The sequence below is a fragment of the Aphis gossypii genome, chromosome 2 (genome assembly GCF_020184175.1).
Source record: "Aphis gossypii isolate Hap1 chromosome 2, ASM2018417v2, whole genome shotgun sequence".
NCBI lineage: Eukaryota > Metazoa > Arthropoda > Insecta > Hemiptera > Aphididae > Aphis > Aphis gossypii.
Window position 1 is genome coordinate 6,950,149 of NC_065531.1, and position 22,726 is coordinate 6,972,874.

The window sequence follows — 22,726 nt, forward strand, 5'->3', positions numbered from 1 at the left end:
GTAAAACCCTACATGTAAATCCTGCGTACGCTTCTGGTCCCCGTTCCCAAAAAAACATTCGCTGTACTGCTATATAACAGTGTTCCGATGTTCGTAATGAGTGGTTTCACTGTATATATTATATAACTATCTAGAATACTGAATAGTGCTATCAAATACTATAGATTTATCTGTAGTACTTGCCACTTGGTGCTACTATAAGTTCCGTGATACAGAGATACCTACAGTCACGAAGACATGGTTTGAATAGCTTCAATAAAAATTTAAAAATAAAGCAATTACAGCAGTTTTGTTGTAAAGTTTAAACGACCGATTTGTTATTCAATGCCAGGTCCATATCACTATTTTAAATTTATAAATTATTCTACCGAATTTTAATTTTATTATATTCTAGAATCTTATATCTTAAATGAAGTTGTGATGCATAAATACTAAATAATATTATAATTTATAATGCATAAACATAATAGTATAATACAATTATCATTGTATGAATAATGCCACAACGAACATTGATCTATAGAATTGTCAGAATATAATTCTATGATCGTTCCGCTATTTTTTTTATAGGCACTCTGCAGTCTGCTGCAGTGTCTGCACTCATGGACCATAATATTCATAGATAATATAATATTATATTCTTATATTATCTATGATTAATAATAATTCAAAATAATTAAATAATAATAATTTTAATTTTTTATGATATTTTCCCGAATTGTGGCGGCGACAAATAAAGATAATCATTATAAAGAATTTTTTTATCATGAAGATAATAATATTATTTTATCACTGATATAATTTTATATTTATTATGAAATTTTCCCTCCATTTTTAATCAAATCGTTGATAATAACAAATTGTATTATTTGATATAAATAATAAATATATTATAACACAATATATTTATATTTTATTATTCAATGTTCAAATGAATTCATTTTTGATTTGATAAATATTTAAAATATTGTATTTTATATTGTACTCATAATAATATTGTTTATAGAACACATGCTCAATTAATATTATCTAAAATATCATTACATTATTACATTTTTTTGTTTAGTTATTATTTAATTACCAATTCAGTTAAATAGTTTATCATGTTATCGAAATCGAATAAAACTGCAATAAGAGATTCATTGAACTCTGATTTTCCATTCAGAGATATTCAAATAAATATGTTGTGTAACTTATTTTTAACTGTAAGTAAACAAGTAAACCTTATTTTCTTTTTTTATGAATGTATAAAAATATAGTACAGAACTAACACAAAACTGTTTTCTGCTTGGAGGCTGGAGTTTCAATGTCTCTAGAACTCAAGTTAATTGAGACAACTTACAAAAGAGCCTTTGCACTATACATAAAAAGTTTTATTTTTGTATAATTTATAGTTTTTTTATTCTATAGGATGATGGAGTTTTACCTCCATGTGTTTTCATCCATGGTCTACCATCTACTGGTAAAACAAGTATAGCAACTCGTTTGTTGTATTTACTGGGAAAGTCAGTCAAATCATCTATTGTGAATTCTGTATGCTGTTATACTAATCAATTCTTATTTGAACCAATTTTAAAAGATTTATTACGTAAGTAAATAATAGGTATACAATCTATGTTAAAATAATCAAATTTTATTTTTGATTTATAGAAATTAAACAAAGTGAATTACCTGATCGCTGTGATAATTTTATGCAGTTCTTAAACATATTAAAACAATCAGAAATTCAACAAGAACGAGTAATTATATTATTAGATAACTGTGAGATGTTGGGACATGAACAAATAGTTTTATTTACAAAACTACAAGAGCTGATAAAAAGTTATCAGCTTTGTGTCATACTTATAAGCCAAGTACACCCTGCCAAATTTGATGAGGATATTAATTTTATACCAATAGTGTTTGAACAGTATAATAATGGTAATATTTCTTATAGAAATTATTAATTTAGATAATATATACATTATATTACTTTGTGTAGATGAGATATTATTTATTTTATCAAAAGATATACCAAAGAATTGGAGTTTATCTATTTACCAAAATTTTCTAACAGTTTTCATGGGATCATTTTATGGAAGCTGTCGCGATTTAGTAGAACTAAAACATTTGGTAACTTAATGAGATAATTAATTAATAATTATATAATTAGTAAAATCAAACAGTTATTAGTAATTTCATCTCTTAATTTTTAGGCAAAAGTTCTATTCATTAAGTATGTAGAGCCAATTGAAGATGGATCATGTACAGAAATTAATCAACCTTTACTGTTCAGAAAAATAAGTCCTACTATTCAATTATTGTTAAATAATGTTTATCTAGGAACAAGGTACTGATTATAAAAACATTTCATCTTTATTTTAAAAAATGTGTAGTTTAAAATCTTAGTATGTGTTATTATATAGGAGTTTTAAAATAGAATTTTTAAATTTAGCATACTTTATAACAGGGGTGGCCAACAGGTCGATCGCGATACCATTTATCATTTTCTTAAATATTTTTCAGAAAACAAATAAAATATTTGTTTATTGTAAATTAGTGTATCTTTGTATATCTCTCTATATAAAAATTAGATTTAGAAAAAGGCAATAAATAATTCTGAAAAATGAGTCTATAAACTGATATCTGTTAATTATACTTCCTGTTTTATAATAAAAATAATTACTTAAGCAATATTTAATATATTTTTAAATTAAATGAATACATTAAGTTATAACTTATAGTTACCTATTAGTTAAATTTTTAGTTTGTAAATAAATAAATTTAAATAATTTAATTACTGTACTAATAATAATCATTTTTCAGTTTGGAAAATGTCAACAGTTTGTCTGATGAGAACACAAAATTTGATAAGCTTGCTTTGGATTTACCGTATTATGCCAAATATTTTTTAATTGCTGCATATATTGCCTCATTTAATTTACCTAAATATGATAAGCAATTGTTTGTTAAAGCATCAAACAAAAAGAAGAAAAGTAATCGATTAGTAAATAAAACAGAAAATTCTACTAGTCAACTAGTAGGACCTAAAATTTTCTCGTTGGATCGTTTATTAGCAATATTTTATGCTATTATTGAAGAAAATACAAATATGACTGCCAACCTTTTAGCACAAGTAATTTTATTAAGACAAGTTATTTATTTTAATTGTTTTTAATATTTAACTAGATAAATTATTATGTTTAATAATTTTAATGTTTTCTTTTTATCTAATAGGTTAATACATTATCAGATTTGGGACTTTTAATACGTTTAGGCGATGGTAAATTGGACACCCCTAAATACAGATGTAGTGTTAGTTTTGACTGTGTTAATAATATTGCACGGTAAGTAAATAATTGATATGTTTTATTTTATTAATAATGTATTCCTATAAGCATTTTAAAATTAAATGTAAAAATAGTTTACAATTTACCCAAGTATTTTGAAAACATCATACTTCATAAAAAATGATAATTTAGTCTACATTTTTTCAATAAATGTTTATGAACATTTGAACAATCATAAAATAACCATAGTTTTTTATGGATAAATTGTCATTTATGTGTGTAGTTCACTCTAAACTAGTAAAAAAAACTTAAGAAAAAAATAGGTAATTAGGTAAAATTACAATTTTTTTTTAAATTTTTGACTAATTTTTCAAAATAATCTGCAAATATTTGTGAATTCATCATAATTTGAACCTAACCATGACTCTAAAACCAAGAGTAACTGAATAACAAATGACAATGAAATACCTAATGTTTTCATTTAATCATTACATTTATCAGTGATTGTTCTATGATTTTACAAATTTTAGTTTATTTTGCATTTTTTATTTTAAATCATTTAAACTAAAACATTAGATCTTTGTTATTTAGGGCCCCTATTACAATTAGTTAAACCAAGATTAAATCGCCGAATTCGGCCGGTAATATCAGTAACCGAGGTTTAAATTATGATTGTAAAACGGACACTTAGTCAGTTATGGTTTTGGAGCCATGGTTCAGAGGCCAAAATGACTTTAAAATTCTGTTTTATCTGAATTTGGTATTTAAAGACCTATAAAAATAAGTGGTATTCTAGTCGTATGTTGTCTACTGCACATTATTATTTCTTATGTGTCATATGCGTCTACTTGTCTACTATGTGTTTTTTATATTTAATTAAAATATTATTACGTATAGGTATATAGAATATCATAAATATCTATAAATAAAATTAGGGTTGCCAGATTTTAAAATTACCAAACTGAGATATCATATTATTAAATAACCTTTTTTTTCGTTATTTTATTTAAAATTAATAAACCAATACAATTGTTTTTACATAAACTACATTTATTTCATTTATTAATTATAAGCTAATTTTGATATTTTTCTGTCGAATAGATTTTTTTCAATACAGCTATATTATTCTTAATTTTATCATAAAATTCATTACTAGACCAAAATTCATTTTACATAGCATGACAATAAAATTATTTTCGCTTGGTTTCCATTAACCAGGACAAGATTACTGATGGGCTGTGGCACTGGGACATGCTATTAAAACCGGGACTGTCCCAGTCATACCGGGAAGAATGGCAAGCCTAAATATAATTAACTGAAAATATTTAATCCGTTTTAAATATGATTTGCTGTCTTTTAGAAAATATTCAAATGAGTTCTTTATTAATTTTCCTAAAAAATATTAGTATCAATTTTCCTTTAATAACGTAAAAAAGTATTTTCCTGATTGAAATTTTTAGAAAACAATTTACTACTATTGAAAACTGATTGGAATTAAGTTTAACCATCAGTGGTATTCACTTGATGTAAAATGCATTGTAGACTGCATTCAACAAGAATACTGAGTTGTATTGCGCATCCCAAGTATCAACCAATTTTTTCTTTTTTTCCCAGTTAAAATCATAATCATTTTGTACATTGTATTATAAATCTTATATATATATACATATTTTTTTTTTCAGGACAGTGAAGTTTAATTTAAATAAATACCTAATAGATAAATAATAACCTTCATAATTTTATTTTATTTTTGTAAAATAACTATTAGTTTTTAGTTGAATATAAATTAATAATTCTTTTCTTATTTAATTATACATTTTTTAAAACATTTTTTTTTGCCTTTATAATATTTGTATGATGTACCTACCTAATAGCTTATTATTATCTTGCTGTAATGTAATAATTTATAAAAATATGTTATTAATTTGTATATATAATAATAATAAAAGAAATGATGGTTTGGTAGTCGGTACTACTACATAAGTATATAACTTATTTTGTAACTAATTGAATCGTGGTAAAAAAGTCCGATATTATATTATTTATTATATATATATTGAAATAAATTATTTATATTAAAAAATTACTGCATATATTATATAAGACCCATGTAGGTACATAATATGTACAACAATACTTAAATAGATAAATATACATTTATGTATACATAATGTTATATACCTATTACCTAACGGCGACGCCGATGTATTACATGGCGCACTGGAATGCGTTCAGAAACGTTTTCCTTGTAGAATTAAGTGTAGTGATGTCTGGATCTGCCGTTCTGGTACAGAAATTGGAAAAAAAATAGTTATATGTTTATAAAAATGAAATTGTCATTGTTGTCATCTAAAAAAATATGAGATAACAAGCGGAGCAGCAATAACCGATAAGGCGATGACGACTAGTATGATGTTAAGAACGGTTGCTTATGATTAAATCCGTGTAAGGTGCGAGACATTGGTAGAATAGGGAAGAAAAATAAAAAATAAATAATTAACTAGTTACGAGACGACATAGGACAACAATTACAAACGAACGGACCAAAATTCGTTTGACAATAACTTAAGTCAAGCTTCGTCGTTGGCCAAGTAGACGACGAGCGATCACTCGGGGTGTTTCCAACATCTGCGGTCGGAAAAACGCTTTCGGTGAGTAGTAACATTTCCCCGTCGACTGCCGTTTGACGATGAAAAGGCGGCGACTCAATTAGTTTAATTGTTCGACATTGGTTTACAAAATGGCGGTGTGTTTAGCGAACGCGCGTACCAAGGGTACCGTAAAATGTGTGGCGGTGAATGTTGAGCTTTTCAGAATTTGTGCTAACTGGCTATTCGGTGGCCAGTGGTCGCGGATATCGATATCCGGAAATTGAATATTGTCCCGCCGCCTGTAAAACGATATGAGTATAGACTACGATTTCTTCCATTTAGCGCCGTTGAACAGAAACCGATGATGAATGGCAATCATTTCGTTTTCGAAAACTCTACATTCATACGAATATACGATTGTTGTGGGATGACGATAGGACACGGTTCTAATTAAGTACTACTTTTGATTATTATTTTATCGTTGTCTCTGACTACTTGATCTGAAGATCTTACCCTACGTCCTAATGGCAATTATGATAACAATGATAAATATCAACACAAATGCTTTGTAACTTTGGTCTTTGAGAGTGGCTAGGGTGCACCTCTATAATCGTAATGGTCAAATTGTTTTACATTTGTAAAGTATTAAAATTTCTTGTCTATGATTATCAATTTCAGTCTTACGAATTATTAATGCCTTTAGGGGAGGGGGTTACTTTTGAAATTCTTAGCAATTATTAGTTTTGATAATGATATTTCTGATGTGTTCTGTGCAATCCTAACATGAAATTTAATAAACTAACATAATACACAATTTCTTGAATCATAGTTTGCGAGAAGTACAATATTTGCCAAAATAGCAACTTATGCTAATGTAGAGGGTATTAGTCGGTAGTGTTTGATATGTTACATAAATTCTTGATATTGACATGAAACCAGTAATATTGTTTGGATTTAACTGCTGTATATTTGATAATTTGTTTTATATACATTTTATATCATGCTACTTCTATTTAATTAAAATATAATGATTATTTATCTTGTAATTTATTTCAGACCTTTTTAAGTTTACATTTACAAATTGTATTTTACAAATATCTTCAAGTAAAATGGCTTCTGCTTTAGAAGAAAGAGAAGAACTAAGTTCAAAATGTTTTATATGCAATGTTAAAATTACTGCTCGTTCTTCATACAATATATATTGTACCACTATGCCTCAAAGAGAGGTGTTGTTAATAGATGTTATGTCAAAAATACTTAAAAAGGTTTTGATCCCTTCTCAAATGAGAAGCTCATTATTGTGTCGAAGGCAAGTATTGTTCAGCTTTTTTTGTTAAACCTACCCGTCAATCATTAAATACTTATGATTTAAATGGTTATATCTGCCTAATTTATATGTAAATTAATTTATAGATGTTTTACACTTTTTGATGAGTTGGATCAGATATCTACACGTTTCCAAAAGCTTCAAACTGACATTATTAAACGTTACACTTCTACTTGTAACGAATATAAAGATGATAACTTTTCAAATATTATGAATAGTATGAGTCCATCAAAAATTGAAGAACTTTCACACACTAAACAAGAAAATGATAAAAAATCTTTTAATGATGATGATGAAAATAACGAAAAATCATATGTAGCTCTAAATGAGGTAAATATTAAGAATAATTTTTAGATTTAGAGCGAGCATAGGTACTATTGTATTTGTGTTTTTTTGTGTACTTTAAAACATTAATAAAATTTATGTAATCCCTAAGGCCTATTCATTAGATTCTAAACAAAGATTTTAGTTTTCAATGTTTCTGAAAAAATATAAGCGAATAGTAATTGGTAAAAAGAAAGGCAACTAAAAACTGATTTAGAATATTTAAACTATAATAAGTAATAACTAATATTATAATTATGATTAAATAATTAAATATATTATTATACATGTATTTATAAGACAGTTTTTTAATATTAATTTTACTTAAAGTATGGTGAAAAGTCAAATGTGAAAAATGCATTGTTAGTTTAAAATTGTTATAGATATTCTATTAGCATTGGTAATAAATAACATTTTTTTATTTTTTTATTTTATTTATTTTTTTTTTTAACGCCATACAGCTTTTACAGCATATTAATGGAGTATACATAATAACTTATTTATTTAGATATAACAATGCATTGAGTATCTATAAATTAAATTATACAATATTACGTTAGTAAGCTCCAGAATGTTATAACAGAAATAAAAACCTAAATTAGAAAGACTAGTTTGTCTATTAATTAAAGACATAGCTCTCCTCAAAGGATTATCATCCAAATAATTTCCTGTCACTTGAGCAAGGTAATAAGAGTCATGTGAACCAACATGATTGTTTCTGGCATATGAAAACCTATTCTAGATAACAAGCAAGGGGAATCAATTATACCAGAAACAAAACCATTTAAAAATTTAATATCACTCGTATTTCTCCTTTCACTCAGGGTGGATAAATTGAGCGCTATTAAGACGGGTTGTACCTAAACTAACCTTTGATAAATTTTAATTACAAATTATGTTTAAATGTTAAATACATTTATTATTTATACCTTGCTAATGTCAAACTATAAAACTGAAATTATAGTTGCGTATATTTTCTTTAATTTCATACATACATTCTAGGTAATAGATATTCATCTTAAAACTAGTTATACTATCAAAATTTAGGTACATAAAATATTATGTATAATATATATATATATATGATAATATATTATTATTGTATACTTTATTATTCAAACGATCAATTTTATACTACAATCAGGCCTCCAATTTAAGAGTGAGCTTTACTAACCTCTATTATATATTAACTTACAGGTTCATAACTGTTGAGATACCATAATATATTGTTAAAATCTCGTTAATAAATAAAATATTTCCTATTCTAAATAAAAAAAAATATATATATATATTTTAAATTGTACCCTTATTAATCAATTTTAAATATTCCGTTGTAATAATATACAGTAAGGTCTCGTTAATCCAAACAGAAGTTAGTCCAAAGGACGCAGTAATCCAAACAGGCTTGAAAATTGTTGCATCGCTATATTTATACACACACACTTAGACATTTGCGAGACAAGGTATTTAATCAGCATAATATAGAAACTACTAACTAGTGTTCAAATAAAAATAAATAATATTTTAGATGAATAAATTTATATTACATAATATGTAGTATATATAATATATATTAACTACCTGTATATACGTAATTATAAATTTGATACAAATTAATACAGTGTATATTATATATAGATAAAAATAAGTATACATTTCAAAATTTAAATAGCAAGAAAACTAGTTTTTTTTTTAATTCATGGGTAATCTGAATTACTTCTTTTCTCAAACTTGTTTGGATTACCGAGATTTTACTGTAATGATTTATTATTTTAAACATATTCAATAATTTTCTATAAAAAATTTAAATTTTTAATGAAAAGAGATTTCTATTATTTTTACATGAATTTAGGAGTGAAATATTGTTTTTAAAGTTAATTTTTAATTTTATTATTTTGCTAGATTGTTGAAAACATCATATGTAGTATACAAGCTGATGAAACTATGGATAATGATGATGACCCTGAAAAGATTGAAATCAGTAAAGAGTGTACTTCTGATACTTCAGAAGATAAAATTGTAGCAATTAATGAGGAGATTACAAAACATATTGATTCAGTAGATGTCCCTTTATCTGTTGAAGAACCAACCTGTGAAACAAGTGAGAATTACTAAAAATATTACATATTTAAGTATGATTTTTTAGTATTAAAAAAAAAAAAGATAGAAAAAAAAATGATTTTAAAATAATATATATAATAATTTTAAATTTTAAGAACCAAGAAAACAAAGTGTTGGTAATAATTACAAATGTGAGCAATGTGATGAATCTTTTTTACAAGCTTCAGATTTAGAGAATCATTGTTCTGTTTGTAATCAAAGCTTATCAACCAAACAAGCATTAAATAATCATATATCCAAAGAGCATAACACTTTGAAAAACGAGACAATTAATGATCAAGTTGATACAATTTCTCCACCAATTAAAAGTTTGTTAAACATTATGTATGTTTATTCTTGGAATAAGTATTAATTAATTTTTTATTTATTATTCATAGCTGAAAACAAAACCTCTCTTAGTGATACGGATTCAAACATAGTCAATGAAGCTAGTGTTGATTATATGAGTGATGTTCCTGAAGGTGTGGTAATTAGTGTTAAACCTGAATTTTCTATTGATAATAGTATGTACTTGGAGGAAGTTGTACAAGAAGAAAATGAAGATGATGATTTTGAATGGAAAGAAGAAGAACAACTTAACTATATTGAAGAAAATATTATAGAAGATAGTTCAAGTACAATTGATGAAACAATAACTCCTTCATCAGGATCAGAAAAATCTGATAAAAAACAAATTAAAAAAGGACGAAAAAAAAGGGGTAGCTCACGTTCTGGTGAACGGGCCTGTTTGCCAGCTATACACTGTTGTGGACTTTGTGGTAAAAAATGGAGAACAGTTACTGAATTAAAATCGCATATACAATCCCACAGTTCTATCAGACCTTATGTTTGTGAGGTATCTTACTTATCATTTATATTATGTTTTTCTAATTTATTTATAATATTCATGTTGGCATTTAGATATGTGGTCAAGCTTACAAAATGAAAAAAGCTTTAGATGTGCACATTGGAATGCACAATGGTATACATCCTTTTACTTGTGAATACTGTAATAAGTCTTTTACACAAAAAGTTGGTCTACAAAAACATATTCCCATTCATACTGGATACACACGGTTTCAATGTGATTTGTGTGGGAAGCGATTTATTCATCAAAAAAGTTTTCACATACATACAATGACTCATACAGGTGAAAAACATGTGAAGTGTTCTGAATGTGGTTTAGCTGTTTTATCTCAGTCACATCTTAAGCGCCATTTAAGAGTTCATACTGGAGAACGACCGTATGCTTGTCCAATATGTGGTAAACGTTTTGCTGAAAAGTATAACATGAATGCTCATGTGCATATCCATGAGAATAACACAGGAAATGCACCAAGGAGAAATAGAAATCATATGTAAGTTAATTATTTATTTATTGTTATTTGTTGTGCTCAAATAAAAAAAAATAAAATAGGATTTAGATTTTTGATAAATATTTTTTTTGTTATTAAATTATTGAATTAATAATGTTTATAGGGACTTTTTTACTAAAATAGATGTAATGTACCAAATTACATTTTAAATAATACAAAATAATGTAAATTTTCCATCATTCAATTATTATATTTTTGAATGTAGTATAATCAATAAGTAAATTTTTTTTATGAAATTAAAAATGTATAACTTTACTTTACTTTCTATACTTCGGCCCACGAGAGATCAGGTCTGTCGTGCGCATGCAGAAGACTGCAGAGCACTATTTCCCCCACTATATACCTCTGTCGGTAAGTGGTCGAATGAGAGATGCGTGAAATCGGACGAGTTTTGATCGAATAGCGATACTGATCTCTTGTGGGCCGGAGTATAAAAATATATCAAGTAATATCATTGTTTAAAGCTATAAAATTCATAAAATATCCTGAAAAAGTTCTAATTGAAGTTTTTATCTCAATTATTTTTGAAGTTTTTAAAGATTTTTAAATAATAAATGGTAGTCAATGATATAAATAGTTACTAAAGTAACTATAAGTATGCTTTAAAAAAAAATAAATTTTACCTACATATTGGACACTATTTAAATAAACAGTATTTATAAAAATAGATAGAAATTATTTTATTTTATTTTTATTTACTAGATGCCAATTATGTGGTATGAGTTATGATCGAAAACATAAACTTGAATATCATTTAGCTTCAGCACATAATAAAATTGATAGTAAAGTTTCTCAAGATCAAGAAATGGTGCAACTTCAACAACCAAAAATTGAATACTTTCAAGAAGTAAGAGAATATTAGTTTTTTATGTTAATGATTAGAGTCCATTCAGAGAATAAAATTAACACTTAACAGTATCATGTATTTTAAATAATTTTACAACAACAATTTTTAACATTATTACTACAGCACTCATTGAACTCCAATTTTTTATTTGATTTTCAAACATTGGTATTAAATAATATGTATAAAAAAGCATATATTATACTCTATTCCAAATGAGATCAGCCTTGTGCGGCGACCAGTTTTCGTCCAGTGGTAGTCAGGTTTCCCCACCTAGTAGTGTTTCGACTGCAACTCTACCAGTGGTGTAGGCCACCCCCATGCGCACAACTCGGCCGCCGAAGGCTGATCTCATTTAGAATAGAGTATAGATGTCTTTTTTTTTTAAAGTCATATATTTATGTTTGGAATTAAAATATTGAAAACTGAGTAAATGGAGCTTGTAAAATATTTTTTTTTCTGTGAATCAAAAAAAAAATAATCAAATTTAATTTTTTAAACAAATATAACATCTTTATCTTAGTTAAAAATGTTATACTATTATAAAAAAATGTATATTTTGATTAAAATGTGATATCTTTAAATTTATTATTTAGAATTCCCAAGGTCATCAAATCATCAATGTAGATAATAATGCTATTGAACACAATGGTAGCACTACAATGATAACAGTTAGTGGTGTCAAACTTCCATTATCCTTAGATGGTACTCCAATTATGGTAACTACGATGCCACAAGAACCCCATACTACCAATCTAGTACCACTCAACATACCTGCAGGTTCTCTTATCACTTATAGGCCATCAAACACAAATGATAATAACGATCAACAAATGGTTGATGGTTCTCAAAACTCTTACATGCCACAAAATCCTGTTACAATACAATTGTCTTAGATAGTAAGTTTATACGTATAATGAAGTTAAGGACTATAACCTCGAAAATCATAAAAGACCCTCAGATATTACGTTTATCTGTCAAACTCTGAATCTAACATTTTGTATCGAAATTGAATTGTTGATAGTAGTTTTAAGTATCTATTGACTACTTACATTTCTTAAATATTTTAAGTTATTTATGTCTTAGTAAGTTAAGGTTTATTATTGTTCTGTGCACAACTCTTATTCTTATTATTAATAAATATTAATATGCAGCAATTAATTTTTTAACAATTGCTATAAGTTTGTTTTGACCAATTAATAGTTTATTACTATTACAATTTATTTGTGAAAATGTATGAAATAGCATGTTCTGTGAATACCATTGACGATCATTAAAATCTATGAAGTTATGATTATATGTTTATATTAGTAAATATAAAAACTTCTTTTCTTGAATTAGTAATTTTAAGTGTTTGTTCATACAAACAATTATTTTAGTAAGCTTAAAAGTAATTTTATAAATATAGTTATATGCTACAATATTTTCAATGATTTTAACTGTATCATTTGTATAAAATATATCACTAAAATTATCTAAAAAAAAAAAAAATGGATTATCCAAAAATAAAAAAAACTGTAATGATCAAAAATAAAAGTTTAATTTATGTTAAGCAATTATAACTTTTGACTATACATTTAAGTTTGAAATATTTAATCTACAGCTACGAATTACTAGTTTTTTAAAAAATCAAATCTCATTTAATAGGATGTTAAGAACTATAGAAAACATAATTTTTTTTTTAATGTAGTTAATGTAATCTTCATTAGACATCACAGTTTTAATTTTTTTTAAGTTATTTTCTTTTTTAATTCATTTTAATTTTAATTTGTTGTTGATACTTTCTTAAAAATTTTATTATATTATTTTATTTACGTGATATTTGATTTATACACATTTTAGTCAAACTAAAAATCTTGTTTTTATTTCATGAACAATTTTATGTTTAATAAATAAAACTTCAATTTTAAGTAGGTGATTAAAAAATTGATTTTTATAATTCAACTTATTATTAAAAATTATTATGTTAAGAAACATTCTTTGTATTAATTAAAATTTAAATCATTAAACTTATAGTTTTACATTTTATTACCTATAGTAATAATCACAAAAAAATATTATAATATATAATAGACATTATTTAAAAAAAGAAAGTTTCGATTAATGAATCTAATCTTACTAAAATATTGTAACATAATTAATAGTTATTTATGTATTATTACAACATATCCTTTCTTTAAACATAAAAAGACAACATTTTATAGTTGACTCATGATTTATTAAATTAATTTCTTTTTAAAATGTGGCCATTTATAATTTATTTTGTATTTATTATTAAAAACAAAAATGTTTGACTGATTTTTTTATTTAGAAAATAAGTGAAAAATTCACCTTTTATTATAATGTTTTGCATTTTTACTATATTATTAGTCTGGTGATTTTTTTTTTATCATTTGACTTATTTAACATGGTTTATTGTTATAAATTTAAAAGAAAAAATTTTTTTTATAAATTATTTATTTTCATGTAAAAAAAACAAAATTAATTATCTTCAATATATTTTATATGTTTATACAAAACCAAGAATTCAGATTAAAAAAAATCTTCTTTTTTAATATTGTATAGTACTTATTACTTACCTTGTAAATGTTGATTGAGTGCCATTGGGTATTAATGTGTTAGTTTATAATTTAATATTTGTATGTTTTTATTTAAAATATGCTTTATAATACCTTCTTTTTTTTTAAGCAATTACTGATTATTTATTTTATATATTACTGTTAGATTATTATTGAAGATTATTTATAATAAAGTGATTTTTTATTAAGTCAATAATATTTTTACTAGAGTATTAGAATTTAATTATTATATGTGTATTTTGCAATTTTTTTATTAAACAATATATTTTGATACTAATTCTTAGTATTTAGATGTACCTACTATTAAATTCAATATAATTGTTCATGATATTTCATTGTGTTTCCTTATTATTAATTATTTATAGTTTTATATTATTGATAGTCAACTTTTTAAATTTGAATTTAAAAATATTGAAATTAAATAGTTGAATTCATTAAATATCTTGATAATGACTAATGAGTTATTACAGTCTTTGTAATAATATGTACATTTTAGAAATTTAACACACACATATGGTATAGCATGGTGACACATTTTATTAAATTAATTATTAACACAGGCTTACAAGGCTAGGAAGAAGAGCCTAAATATTTTATAATACCTCAGGATTCAAACCGATCCACAGTACCTTTTCATGTCCCTCATGCCACTTAGCAAATGAGCCATAAGGCGATTAATGTCAAATGCAGACCAAACTTCACATTTTGTTAATACCTAATTTTTACGTTTTCTTCTTTTTAATTGTTTTTTTCTTCTCTTAAACTATTTGTCGCCGTACAATTATCTATTATTAGTGTAAATATAAAATCTATATTATTATACTTGTGTAAAAATGGCTTAGTCTTTTTTCCTTAAAAGGGAAACTAAAAATCAAAAGATAATGTATACCTAAACATTTTATTTGAAAATTTTTCAAAATGATACTAAAAAATGGATACCTACCACTATTTGCAATTCTTTTACTGTTGCACTGCCAAACACAGCAAAAATAAAACATTTTACCAAAAAAAAAAGCTATGTATGGCACAACATTATAATAAAAATACTAAAATTTATTAATTTGATACTTATTTAATAGAGCTAATTATTATGCATTATCTGCAAAAGACTAGTATGATAATAAAAATGTGTATAATATATCAATCTATAAATATATATTATCCTTAATATGATAGGTATTTAAATAAGAATTATTTATTTAGTTCTTATTTTTCGATTTATTCTTGTTTCTTACAGCATTCACATTTCGGCGTGGATAATTCAACTAAAAATTAATTAATCATAATCATTCTTAATAACACTAAATTGTATTTTACTAATTTAATGTATGAGTTTAAGCCGTTTAAGGGTTTGAATTTTTAGTCAAACTTATGAGCTGCAAATTTAATTATACCATAGGTATGTTTAGAGACGAAGAGTTAATACAAGTAAATTCTAGCATTCACATTGTTTATTTTCTCTTATATTTTATTAAATTATTTTTTCTTCCTTTTTGTTTTTCATTATTATGTTTTAATATGGGGTACATAAACTTTTATTTTTTTATTTAGTTCATTTGTAACATGTACTCAGATCAACAGAATTCAAGTATATGTATACTGTGTATTGGACAAGCTTGAAACTTGTTTATTAAACATGTTTATCTACTTTGTATTTCTCGTCTGTTACAATAAATTATATTTTTATTATTAAAATTACTAAAATAATAATATAATTTAAGATTATAATTATACTTTTAATATCTAATAAATGTGAAATAATGTATAATCATAGACATAATAATAATTTATTAATATGTCTATGTGTATAATATAATATTATATAGCTTTGTTTCTCACTAGATGTGGGCAAAAAACATCGATGTTTTTAATAGATGATACATCGAAGAAAATATCGATGTTTTACACTTTTAAACAGAATATACCGATATATTGTGATATTGTGATGGGTGATTTCAATGCTTCAGTCGGGAGTCAAACGACAGGGCATGAATACGTCGGTAAGTTTGTATTGGGAAACACAAACGAGAGAGGAGAAAAAATTATAGTGTTTAGTGAACAGTTAGAAATGATAATCACTAATAAGATGCAAGGCCGTATCCAGAAAAATATTTTTTTTGGGGGGGGTTAATGTATAAATAAGTTATATTATGTAATAAAATATAAAATTCTAACTATTCAGTCTTATTTCAAAAAAAATTTCGGGGAGGGTTTGAATCCTGAAACCCCCCCTGGCTACGGCCTTGATAAGATGTATGAAGTTCTGAAGAGAAGAAGGTATACGTGGAAGGCCCCTGGAGATATGAGCAGACACCAAATTGATTATATTCTAGTTAAGAAGAAGTATAGGAATCAAATACGAGATCTAGTCATTCATACCCTGAAAACCAAATATATAGTGACCACATTCTAGTCAAAGCAAAGTGCAATATTAGATTTCAGAAAAGAATACTAGTCAGTAAAAAGAATTGGTGTCTGGAAAAACTCAGAAATGAAAGAATAGCAGCAGTTTTTCAATCTACTTTAGGAGAAATAAATAGGAAAAAGGAATCAATAACCTGGGATAAAATAAAAAGTGATATCAACGCAACTTGCGAAAAAATTCTTGGTAAAAACATTCTTGAGGTCAGAAAGCCATGAATGACCCAGAAGATACTGGAATTAATCAAGCAGAGAAATGTACCAAGGACAGTCGAATACAAAAGAATTAAGAATGAAATCACAAACCAATGCCGTGAAGCAAAGGCCCTATGGTTACGTGAAAATTGCAAAGAAATTGAGTACTTGTTGATAAAAAATAACACAGATAGAGGCATAGAGCATATAATAGAGTAAGAAGCCTACAATGTAAACCCAGGACAAAAAGTAATATTTTCAGTAACAAATATAGGAAATAACTATTTGAAAATGAAAAGGTAGCTGGACGATGGAAAGAATATTTAGAAGAGCAATCTATACGAAGGGGAAGAGATTATTGATGAATTGAATTATTTAGAACACGAGGAAGAAGTTAATCCTGATTGCAAAGGGCCTTCTCTGATAAGAACTGAATTTGATTGTGCACTGACCACATTAACCGACAAAAAAGCAACTGGTATATTTAACATACCTGCGGAAATATTGAAGAATTTGAATGAACATACTAAATCACTGTTATTTAAGATTATTAATGAGTGCTAAGAAACAGGGAAGTTGCCAAAGGACTTTATAAAGAGTAAGTCAATAACAATACCAAAGAAAGGAAACGCAACCAACTGTACTAATTATAGGACAATTACACTATTATCACACGCCTCGAAAATACTTCTTAACGTCATCATCAAAAATAGGCTAAAAGGGAAAATAGAAGATCAGCTAGGAAAAAAGCAATTTGGGTTCAGGAGAGAGAGAGGAACTAGGGAAGTGATCCTGGCTCTGAGACTAATAATAGAAAGAAGATTGACGTGAACCTTCCAACATATATAACATTTATAGATTTAGAAAAAGCCTTAGACAAAGTAGATTGGTTCTTGCTGTTTGGTACATACCAACCTAACCTAACCTGAGATTATACAAGGATCAAGCAACACTGATAGATAAAATAGAACCATAAAGGAAGCTAAGATAAGAAAAGATGTGAGACATGGTTTTCCCTTGTCGCTTTAGTTGTTCAATCTATTCATGAAAGAAGCTATTGAAGAAATGAAAGAGGTAACAAATGCGTAAGAATAAACGGGGAAGAGGTACACAGTATAAGATTTGCGGACGACATTGTACTGATGGCAAAAAGTGAAGACAACATGAATCTCATGTTTAACACATTATCAAGGGTTATGGATAAATTTCATATGAAAATAAACGCTACCAAAACAAAAATAATGACAGCCCGAAGAGATCAAATTATACCAAACCAGTTATAAAATTAAACGACACTGAAATCCAAGAAGTCGAACAATTCCCTTATCTGGGAAGTAGAATAACATACAATAATACATCCACTATTGACATAAAAAAAAGAATAACTTTAGCCAAACAAACATTCATAAAGAAAAACAGTCTATTAACTAGCAAACACCTTGACATCAAAACGAAGAAAAAATTCATTAAAACATTTGAATGGAGTGTGTTATAGTATATGGATGTGAAACTTGGACTATCAGGAAAAATGAAAAGGACCGCTTAGAAGCAATGGAAATGTGGATTTGGAGAAAAATGAACCAAACATCATGGGTTGAAAGGAAAACAAATGAGCAAGTGTTAAAAGATGAAAGCGAAAAAAGGAATATAATAAAACACATATTAAAAACGAAAACGAAATGAATAGGGCACCTATTCAGACATAACACATTTATGAAAAATATCTTCGAAGGAAAGACCTTATAGAAAAGATTTAGAGGACGCCCAAGAACATCATATTTCCAAGACCTCAAACATCTCATGGAGGTCATAACATATTATTCAAAATTAAAAAACATGGCAAATGACAGACTTATGGCTATCACGACAAGGCGAGGCCTTTAGATCATGGGTTCTCAACCTTTTGAGCTTCGAGCCCCCTTTCAAACTATTGTATGAGTTCACGCCCCCCTCACTACTATAAGATTGATGTATGCATAATATTTATATGTAAATATATATTAATGTATGGATTTATAATATATACGTCATAACTTACTTTAATGTTGGTTAATGGATTAATATGAATATAATTTTAATGAAGTTTTTTTTATCATATCGTTTCATTTTCATGTTTTTTCAAAATTTTCACGCTCTCCCTGAAATTTTGTCACGCCTCCCTAGGGGGGCGTTCCCAGGTTGAGAACCCTTACTTTAGACGACGATGATGATGATACAGATATGTAGAGATAATAAGGTGTGCAACAGATGACAACTCTAAGAGGAAATTTTTTCCTCAAGGCAATTACTATACATAAAAAAAAACATCGATGTTTTTAATTTCTATGTATCGATATATATTCTATGGTCAAAATATTTTGCCCACTTCTATTTCCCGCCATAACATTATGGTGGTTTATCATTTTATAATTTGTAAACATTCACCTCTTAGGTAAGAGAATTTCGGCCATTTTGTAGGTTTCATAATTTTAATTTTAAAGATATATCTACCTATTATCTCTATTTTTGTTTCCTTAATCGTGATTTTTACATTGAAGGAATAGGGATTCGTCTACTCGTCTATTTAATATTTTAAATTTTTATATATCTCATATCTGTGAGATCACTATTCATTATTCACTATAGATAAAAGATTGGATCACGGTCTTAGCATGATTAACCAACTCAGTAAAATTAAATCATAATTCATGACAATTGACAAATTGAAAAATAAATATTAAATTTGGAATACTACATACTACATAGTAATTATTCATTAGTTAAGAGTCGGGATTATCGATCAATTAGTAAAATAAATGTAAAAAATATATAAAATGTTTAATGTTTAATAATACACGATTAGATTAAATATTAAAAATTTTATTTGTTCTATAGTTGGAATTGGACTACCTACCTATCTATAATCAATTTTTTGATTTTGCAGCCATCACAATGAATGCAAAATTCTATCGACTAAGAGTTACTGTTGCTATAACATATACAAGACTGAAATCGACAATCTATGCACTTTCATCAGGTAAATTTCCTACAGTTGTTCACCTACATATTTTAATTTTGATTTTTCTTGTTTATTTTTTGTTGAATAAATATAATGAAAGTATCATTATACCTACCTTGTATAAAATATTAATTTAGGTATTTTTTTATTATTTAAAATGTTGAAATATTAAAGATTTGTTTAACATTTTACTATTGATTTTATTATAATATACAATTGTATATTTAATCAATGGTAATACAATATTTAATTTCAAACAAACCTGTTTCATACATTTTATACATATCAAAATAAATGATCTTTTGCCCATGGATAATTTTATTGAATCAGATTTTTCTTAACAGTTATGAAATAAGAATATTTATTTTGAACTTGCCTAGAATTTCCGATGAATTTTAAATGTATCAATTTGTAAAACGTGTTTAATAAATTAATATCTAAATATTATGATTGATTTTAGGTCTTGGAAAATGTGGTGTAGCTGTTATCAGAGTATCTGGACCATGTGCATCTGACGCTATATTAAATATGACCCATTTAAAACATTTACCAAAATCTAGAAAAGCTTGTTTGAACAAAATTATTGACCCAACTACAAAAGAACAATTAGACAATGGGTTATTGCTTTGGTTTCCAGGTAATGCGTTATCAGCATACATTTTTCAATTTTTTTTTTATCTATTTCAATTTGTTATGTTTTAGGCCCCAAAAGTTTCACGGGTGAAGATTGTTGTGAATTTCAAGTACATGGGGGTAGGGCTGTTGTCACTTCAGTTCTTAATGGTTTATCAAAACTATCAAATTTTCGACCAGCTGACCCTGGTGAGATTTTTAATGATTACTTTCGCATTTGCTAACAAATGAAATTTACTTTTTATTAACTCTTGCGAAATGCAATCTCACTTATTTTTTTAATAAATGTTCCATTTATTCCATTCATATAATTTGTACCACATAGTTTTTAATTATATTTTATTATTCATAGGAGAGTTCACCAAGCGTTCATTTTATAATAACAAAATGGACTTAACTGAAGTAGAAGGTTTAGCTGATCTTATAGAGGCTGATACTGAGTTTCAAAGAAAGCAAGCATTGATGCAGTTAGAAGGTGCTTTGAGACAACTTTACAGTTCTTGGAGACAATATCTTTTAGAAGCATGTTATTTATACATAATATGCATTTAGCATTATTGTAATTTATCAAAGTTTCTACGATTTTAGAATTTAGCTTGTGTCGAAGCTTATATAGATTTCAGTGAAACAGATAATATTGAATACCTGGTATTGGAAAATGTTAAAGAAAATCTAGAAAAACTGGCTAAAGAGATTGAGGTAAATTTTAAAAATTGTAATAAGTCAACCATACAATTAATTTTACATAATAAATGTATAGATGCACTTAATGGACAACAGATCAGGAGAACTTTTACGTGATGGAGTTAAAGTTGCAATTATTGGAGCACCAAATACAGGAAAGAGTAGCCTTTTGAATTCTTTATGTATGTATATTTACTATATTAGCTAATTAAGTAAGTTATTTTATATGATAAAACAAAATTTTATTTGTATAGGTAATAGAGAAGCAGCTATAGTAACAGATTTGCCTGGTACAACTAGAGATCCAATTCAGGTGCCCCTAGATGTGTTTGGTTACTCTGTACTTTTGATTGACACGGCAGGAATTCGTTCTCAAACTGTAAATTTGATTGAAGACTTAGGGATAAAAAAATCTAAAGTTCAGGCCCAAAGTGCTGACATGGTGATTCTGATGATTGATGCTCAATATCTCCTAGATGTAGACAACATAGATTTATGGCTCCAAAAATATATTGAAAATTTGAAAGTGCAGTGTGTTAATTGTTTAGTGTATGTGAATAAAATTGACATTGTGTCAGACAACCAAGTTGTTCGACTTAAAAAAATATCACAAAATTCTAACTGGACTATGTGTTTTGGTTCTTGTAAAGTTAACGATGGTTTAACAGATATGATGAAAACATTTGAAAATTATTTGCAAACATTGTAAGTACATTGTGATTTAATAATATATATTTCATTATTGTGAATTATTTTAATTTTGCTTAGATGTGGAAATCCCAATTTTGAACACCCTCGATGTACTCAAGCAAGACATAGATATTGTCTCTTAAAAGCATTGAGTAATGTTCAGATGTATCTTGAAATTTCAAAGTCTGAAGAAAACATTGATGTTGCTGCACAACATTTACGTAGAGCAACATTAAATGTAGGTAAAATTACAGGACATGTATCGACCGAAGAAATGCTCAATGTTATATTTTCAAAATTTTGTATTGGTAAATAATAAGATAATGATTGGTTAATATATCAATGTATCTCTTATATTATAGTTTTAATTTAGTAGTATTTCTCTTAAGTGTGTATTATCTGTTTTTATTAATTTTATTATTATTTGTATTAAACTGTGTTAGTGGAGACAACAATGATAATTATTAATTAATAATCTTTAATCTTAATATATATTTACTTAATAAATAAAGTTAGGTTGTGATGACTTGCATTTTTTTTCTTTGATCCTATATAAATTTTATATAAAATTCCTATACATTTTGATTTGTGGTTCCTTGATACAGAATACACTAATTTAATTTTGCATTTTTATGCATTTTTTTTTTTTTATAATTTATGTAATTTTTTGTAGTGTTATACCATGTCAGGGAATT

General features: G+C 26.4%; 3 protein-coding genes across 8 annotated transcripts; all 3 read left to right on the forward strand.

Annotated features, from left to right (window-relative positions):
• The first annotated feature begins 931 nt into the window (after nucleotides 1-931).
• LOC114125770 (origin recognition complex subunit 5) lies at nucleotides 932-5,073 on the forward strand. The gene is made up of 8 exons (XM_027989543.2): nucleotides 932-1,205; nucleotides 1,411-1,588; nucleotides 1,651-1,920; nucleotides 1,982-2,112; nucleotides 2,196-2,329; nucleotides 2,806-3,115; nucleotides 3,217-3,326; nucleotides 4,952-5,073. Exons 1-8 carry the CDS (start codon nucleotides 1,104-1,106, stop codon nucleotides 4,992-4,994), a joined length of 1,278 nt encoding a protein of 425 aa, XP_027845344.1. The 5' UTR covers nucleotides 932-1,103; the 3' UTR covers nucleotides 4,995-5,073.
• Nucleotides 5,074-5,646: 573 nt separating this feature from the next.
• LOC114125769 (zinc finger protein 98-like) lies at nucleotides 5,647-14,696 on the forward strand. 2 transcript variants are annotated; one of them, XM_027989541.2, is made up of 9 exons: nucleotides 5,647-5,920; nucleotides 6,917-7,169; nucleotides 7,274-7,517; nucleotides 9,414-9,612; nucleotides 9,728-9,940; nucleotides 10,010-10,467; nucleotides 10,533-10,969; nucleotides 11,690-11,834; nucleotides 12,428-14,696. In XM_027989541.2, the coding sequence occupies exons 2-9, from the start codon at nucleotides 6,970-6,972 to the stop codon at nucleotides 12,725-12,727; spliced, it is 2,196 nt and encodes a 731-aa protein (XP_027845342.2). In that variant the 5' UTR covers nucleotides 5,647-5,920; nucleotides 6,917-6,969; the 3' UTR covers nucleotides 12,728-14,696. The 2 variants fall into 2 exon arrangements, with proteins under 2 accessions (XP_027845342.2, XP_027845343.2); XM_027989542.2 differs by lacking the exon at nucleotides 5,647-5,920 and adding an exon at nucleotides 5,952-6,314.
• A 4,420-nt stretch (nucleotides 14,697-19,116) lies between these two features.
• On the forward strand, nucleotides 19,117-22,554 carry LOC114125820 (tRNA modification GTPase GTPBP3, mitochondrial). 5 transcript variants are annotated; one of them, XM_027989603.2, is made up of 9 exons: nucleotides 19,117-19,457; nucleotides 19,950-20,042; nucleotides 20,485-20,661; nucleotides 20,727-20,846; nucleotides 21,010-21,179; nucleotides 21,246-21,356; nucleotides 21,418-21,523; nucleotides 21,596-22,046; nucleotides 22,110-22,554. In XM_027989603.2, exons 2-9 carry the CDS (start codon nucleotides 19,958-19,960, stop codon nucleotides 22,345-22,347), a joined length of 1,458 nt encoding a protein of 485 aa, XP_027845404.1. In that variant the 5' UTR covers nucleotides 19,117-19,457; nucleotides 19,950-19,957; the 3' UTR covers nucleotides 22,348-22,554. The 5 variants fall into 5 exon arrangements, with proteins under 5 accessions (XP_027845404.1, XP_027845403.1, XP_027845405.1 ...); XM_027989602.2 differs by lacking the exon at nucleotides 19,117-19,457 and adding an exon at nucleotides 19,467-19,823 and having other exon boundaries at nucleotides 19,901-20,042; XM_027989604.2 differs by lacking the exon at nucleotides 19,117-19,457 and adding an exon at nucleotides 19,467-19,823.
• Nucleotides 22,555-22,726: the final 172 nt, after the last annotated feature.

Excerpts from the sequence above, each read along its gene's own strand:
- LOC114125770 (XM_027989543.2), top strand. The coding sequence starts at position 1,104 with ATGTTATCGAAATCGAATAAAACTGCAATAAGAGATTCATTGAACTCT. Across the intron at positions 1,589-1,650 it reads AATTTTAAAAGATTTATTAC|AAATTAAACAAAGTGAATTA; the intron begins GTAAGTAAATAA and ends TTTGATTTATAG. Across the intron at positions 1,921-1,981 it reads GTTTGAACAGTATAATAATG|ATGAGATATTATTTATTTTA; the intron begins GTAATATTTCTT and ends TACTTTGTGTAG.
- LOC114125769 (XM_027989541.2), top strand. The coding sequence starts at position 6,970 with ATGGCTTCTGCTTTAGAAGAAAGAGAAGAACTAAGTTCAAAATGTTTT. Across the intron at positions 7,518-9,413 it reads CATATGTAGCTCTAAATGAG|ATTGTTGAAAACATCATATG; the intron begins GTAAATATTAAG and ends TTATTTTGCTAG. Across the intron at positions 10,970-11,689 it reads AGGAGAAATAGAAATCATAT|ATGCCAATTATGTGGTATGA; the intron begins GTAAGTTAATTA and ends TTTATTTACTAG.
- LOC114125820 (XM_027989603.2), top strand. The coding sequence starts at position 19,958 with ATGAATGCAAAATTCTATCGACTAAGAGTTACTGTTGCTATAACATAT. Across the intron at positions 21,180-21,245 it reads GGAGACAATATCTTTTAGAA|AATTTAGCTTGTGTCGAAGC; the intron begins GCATGTTATTTA and ends CTACGATTTTAG. Across the intron at positions 21,357-21,417 it reads AACTGGCTAAAGAGATTGAG|ATGCACTTAATGGACAACAG; the intron begins GTAAATTTTAAA and ends ATAAATGTATAG.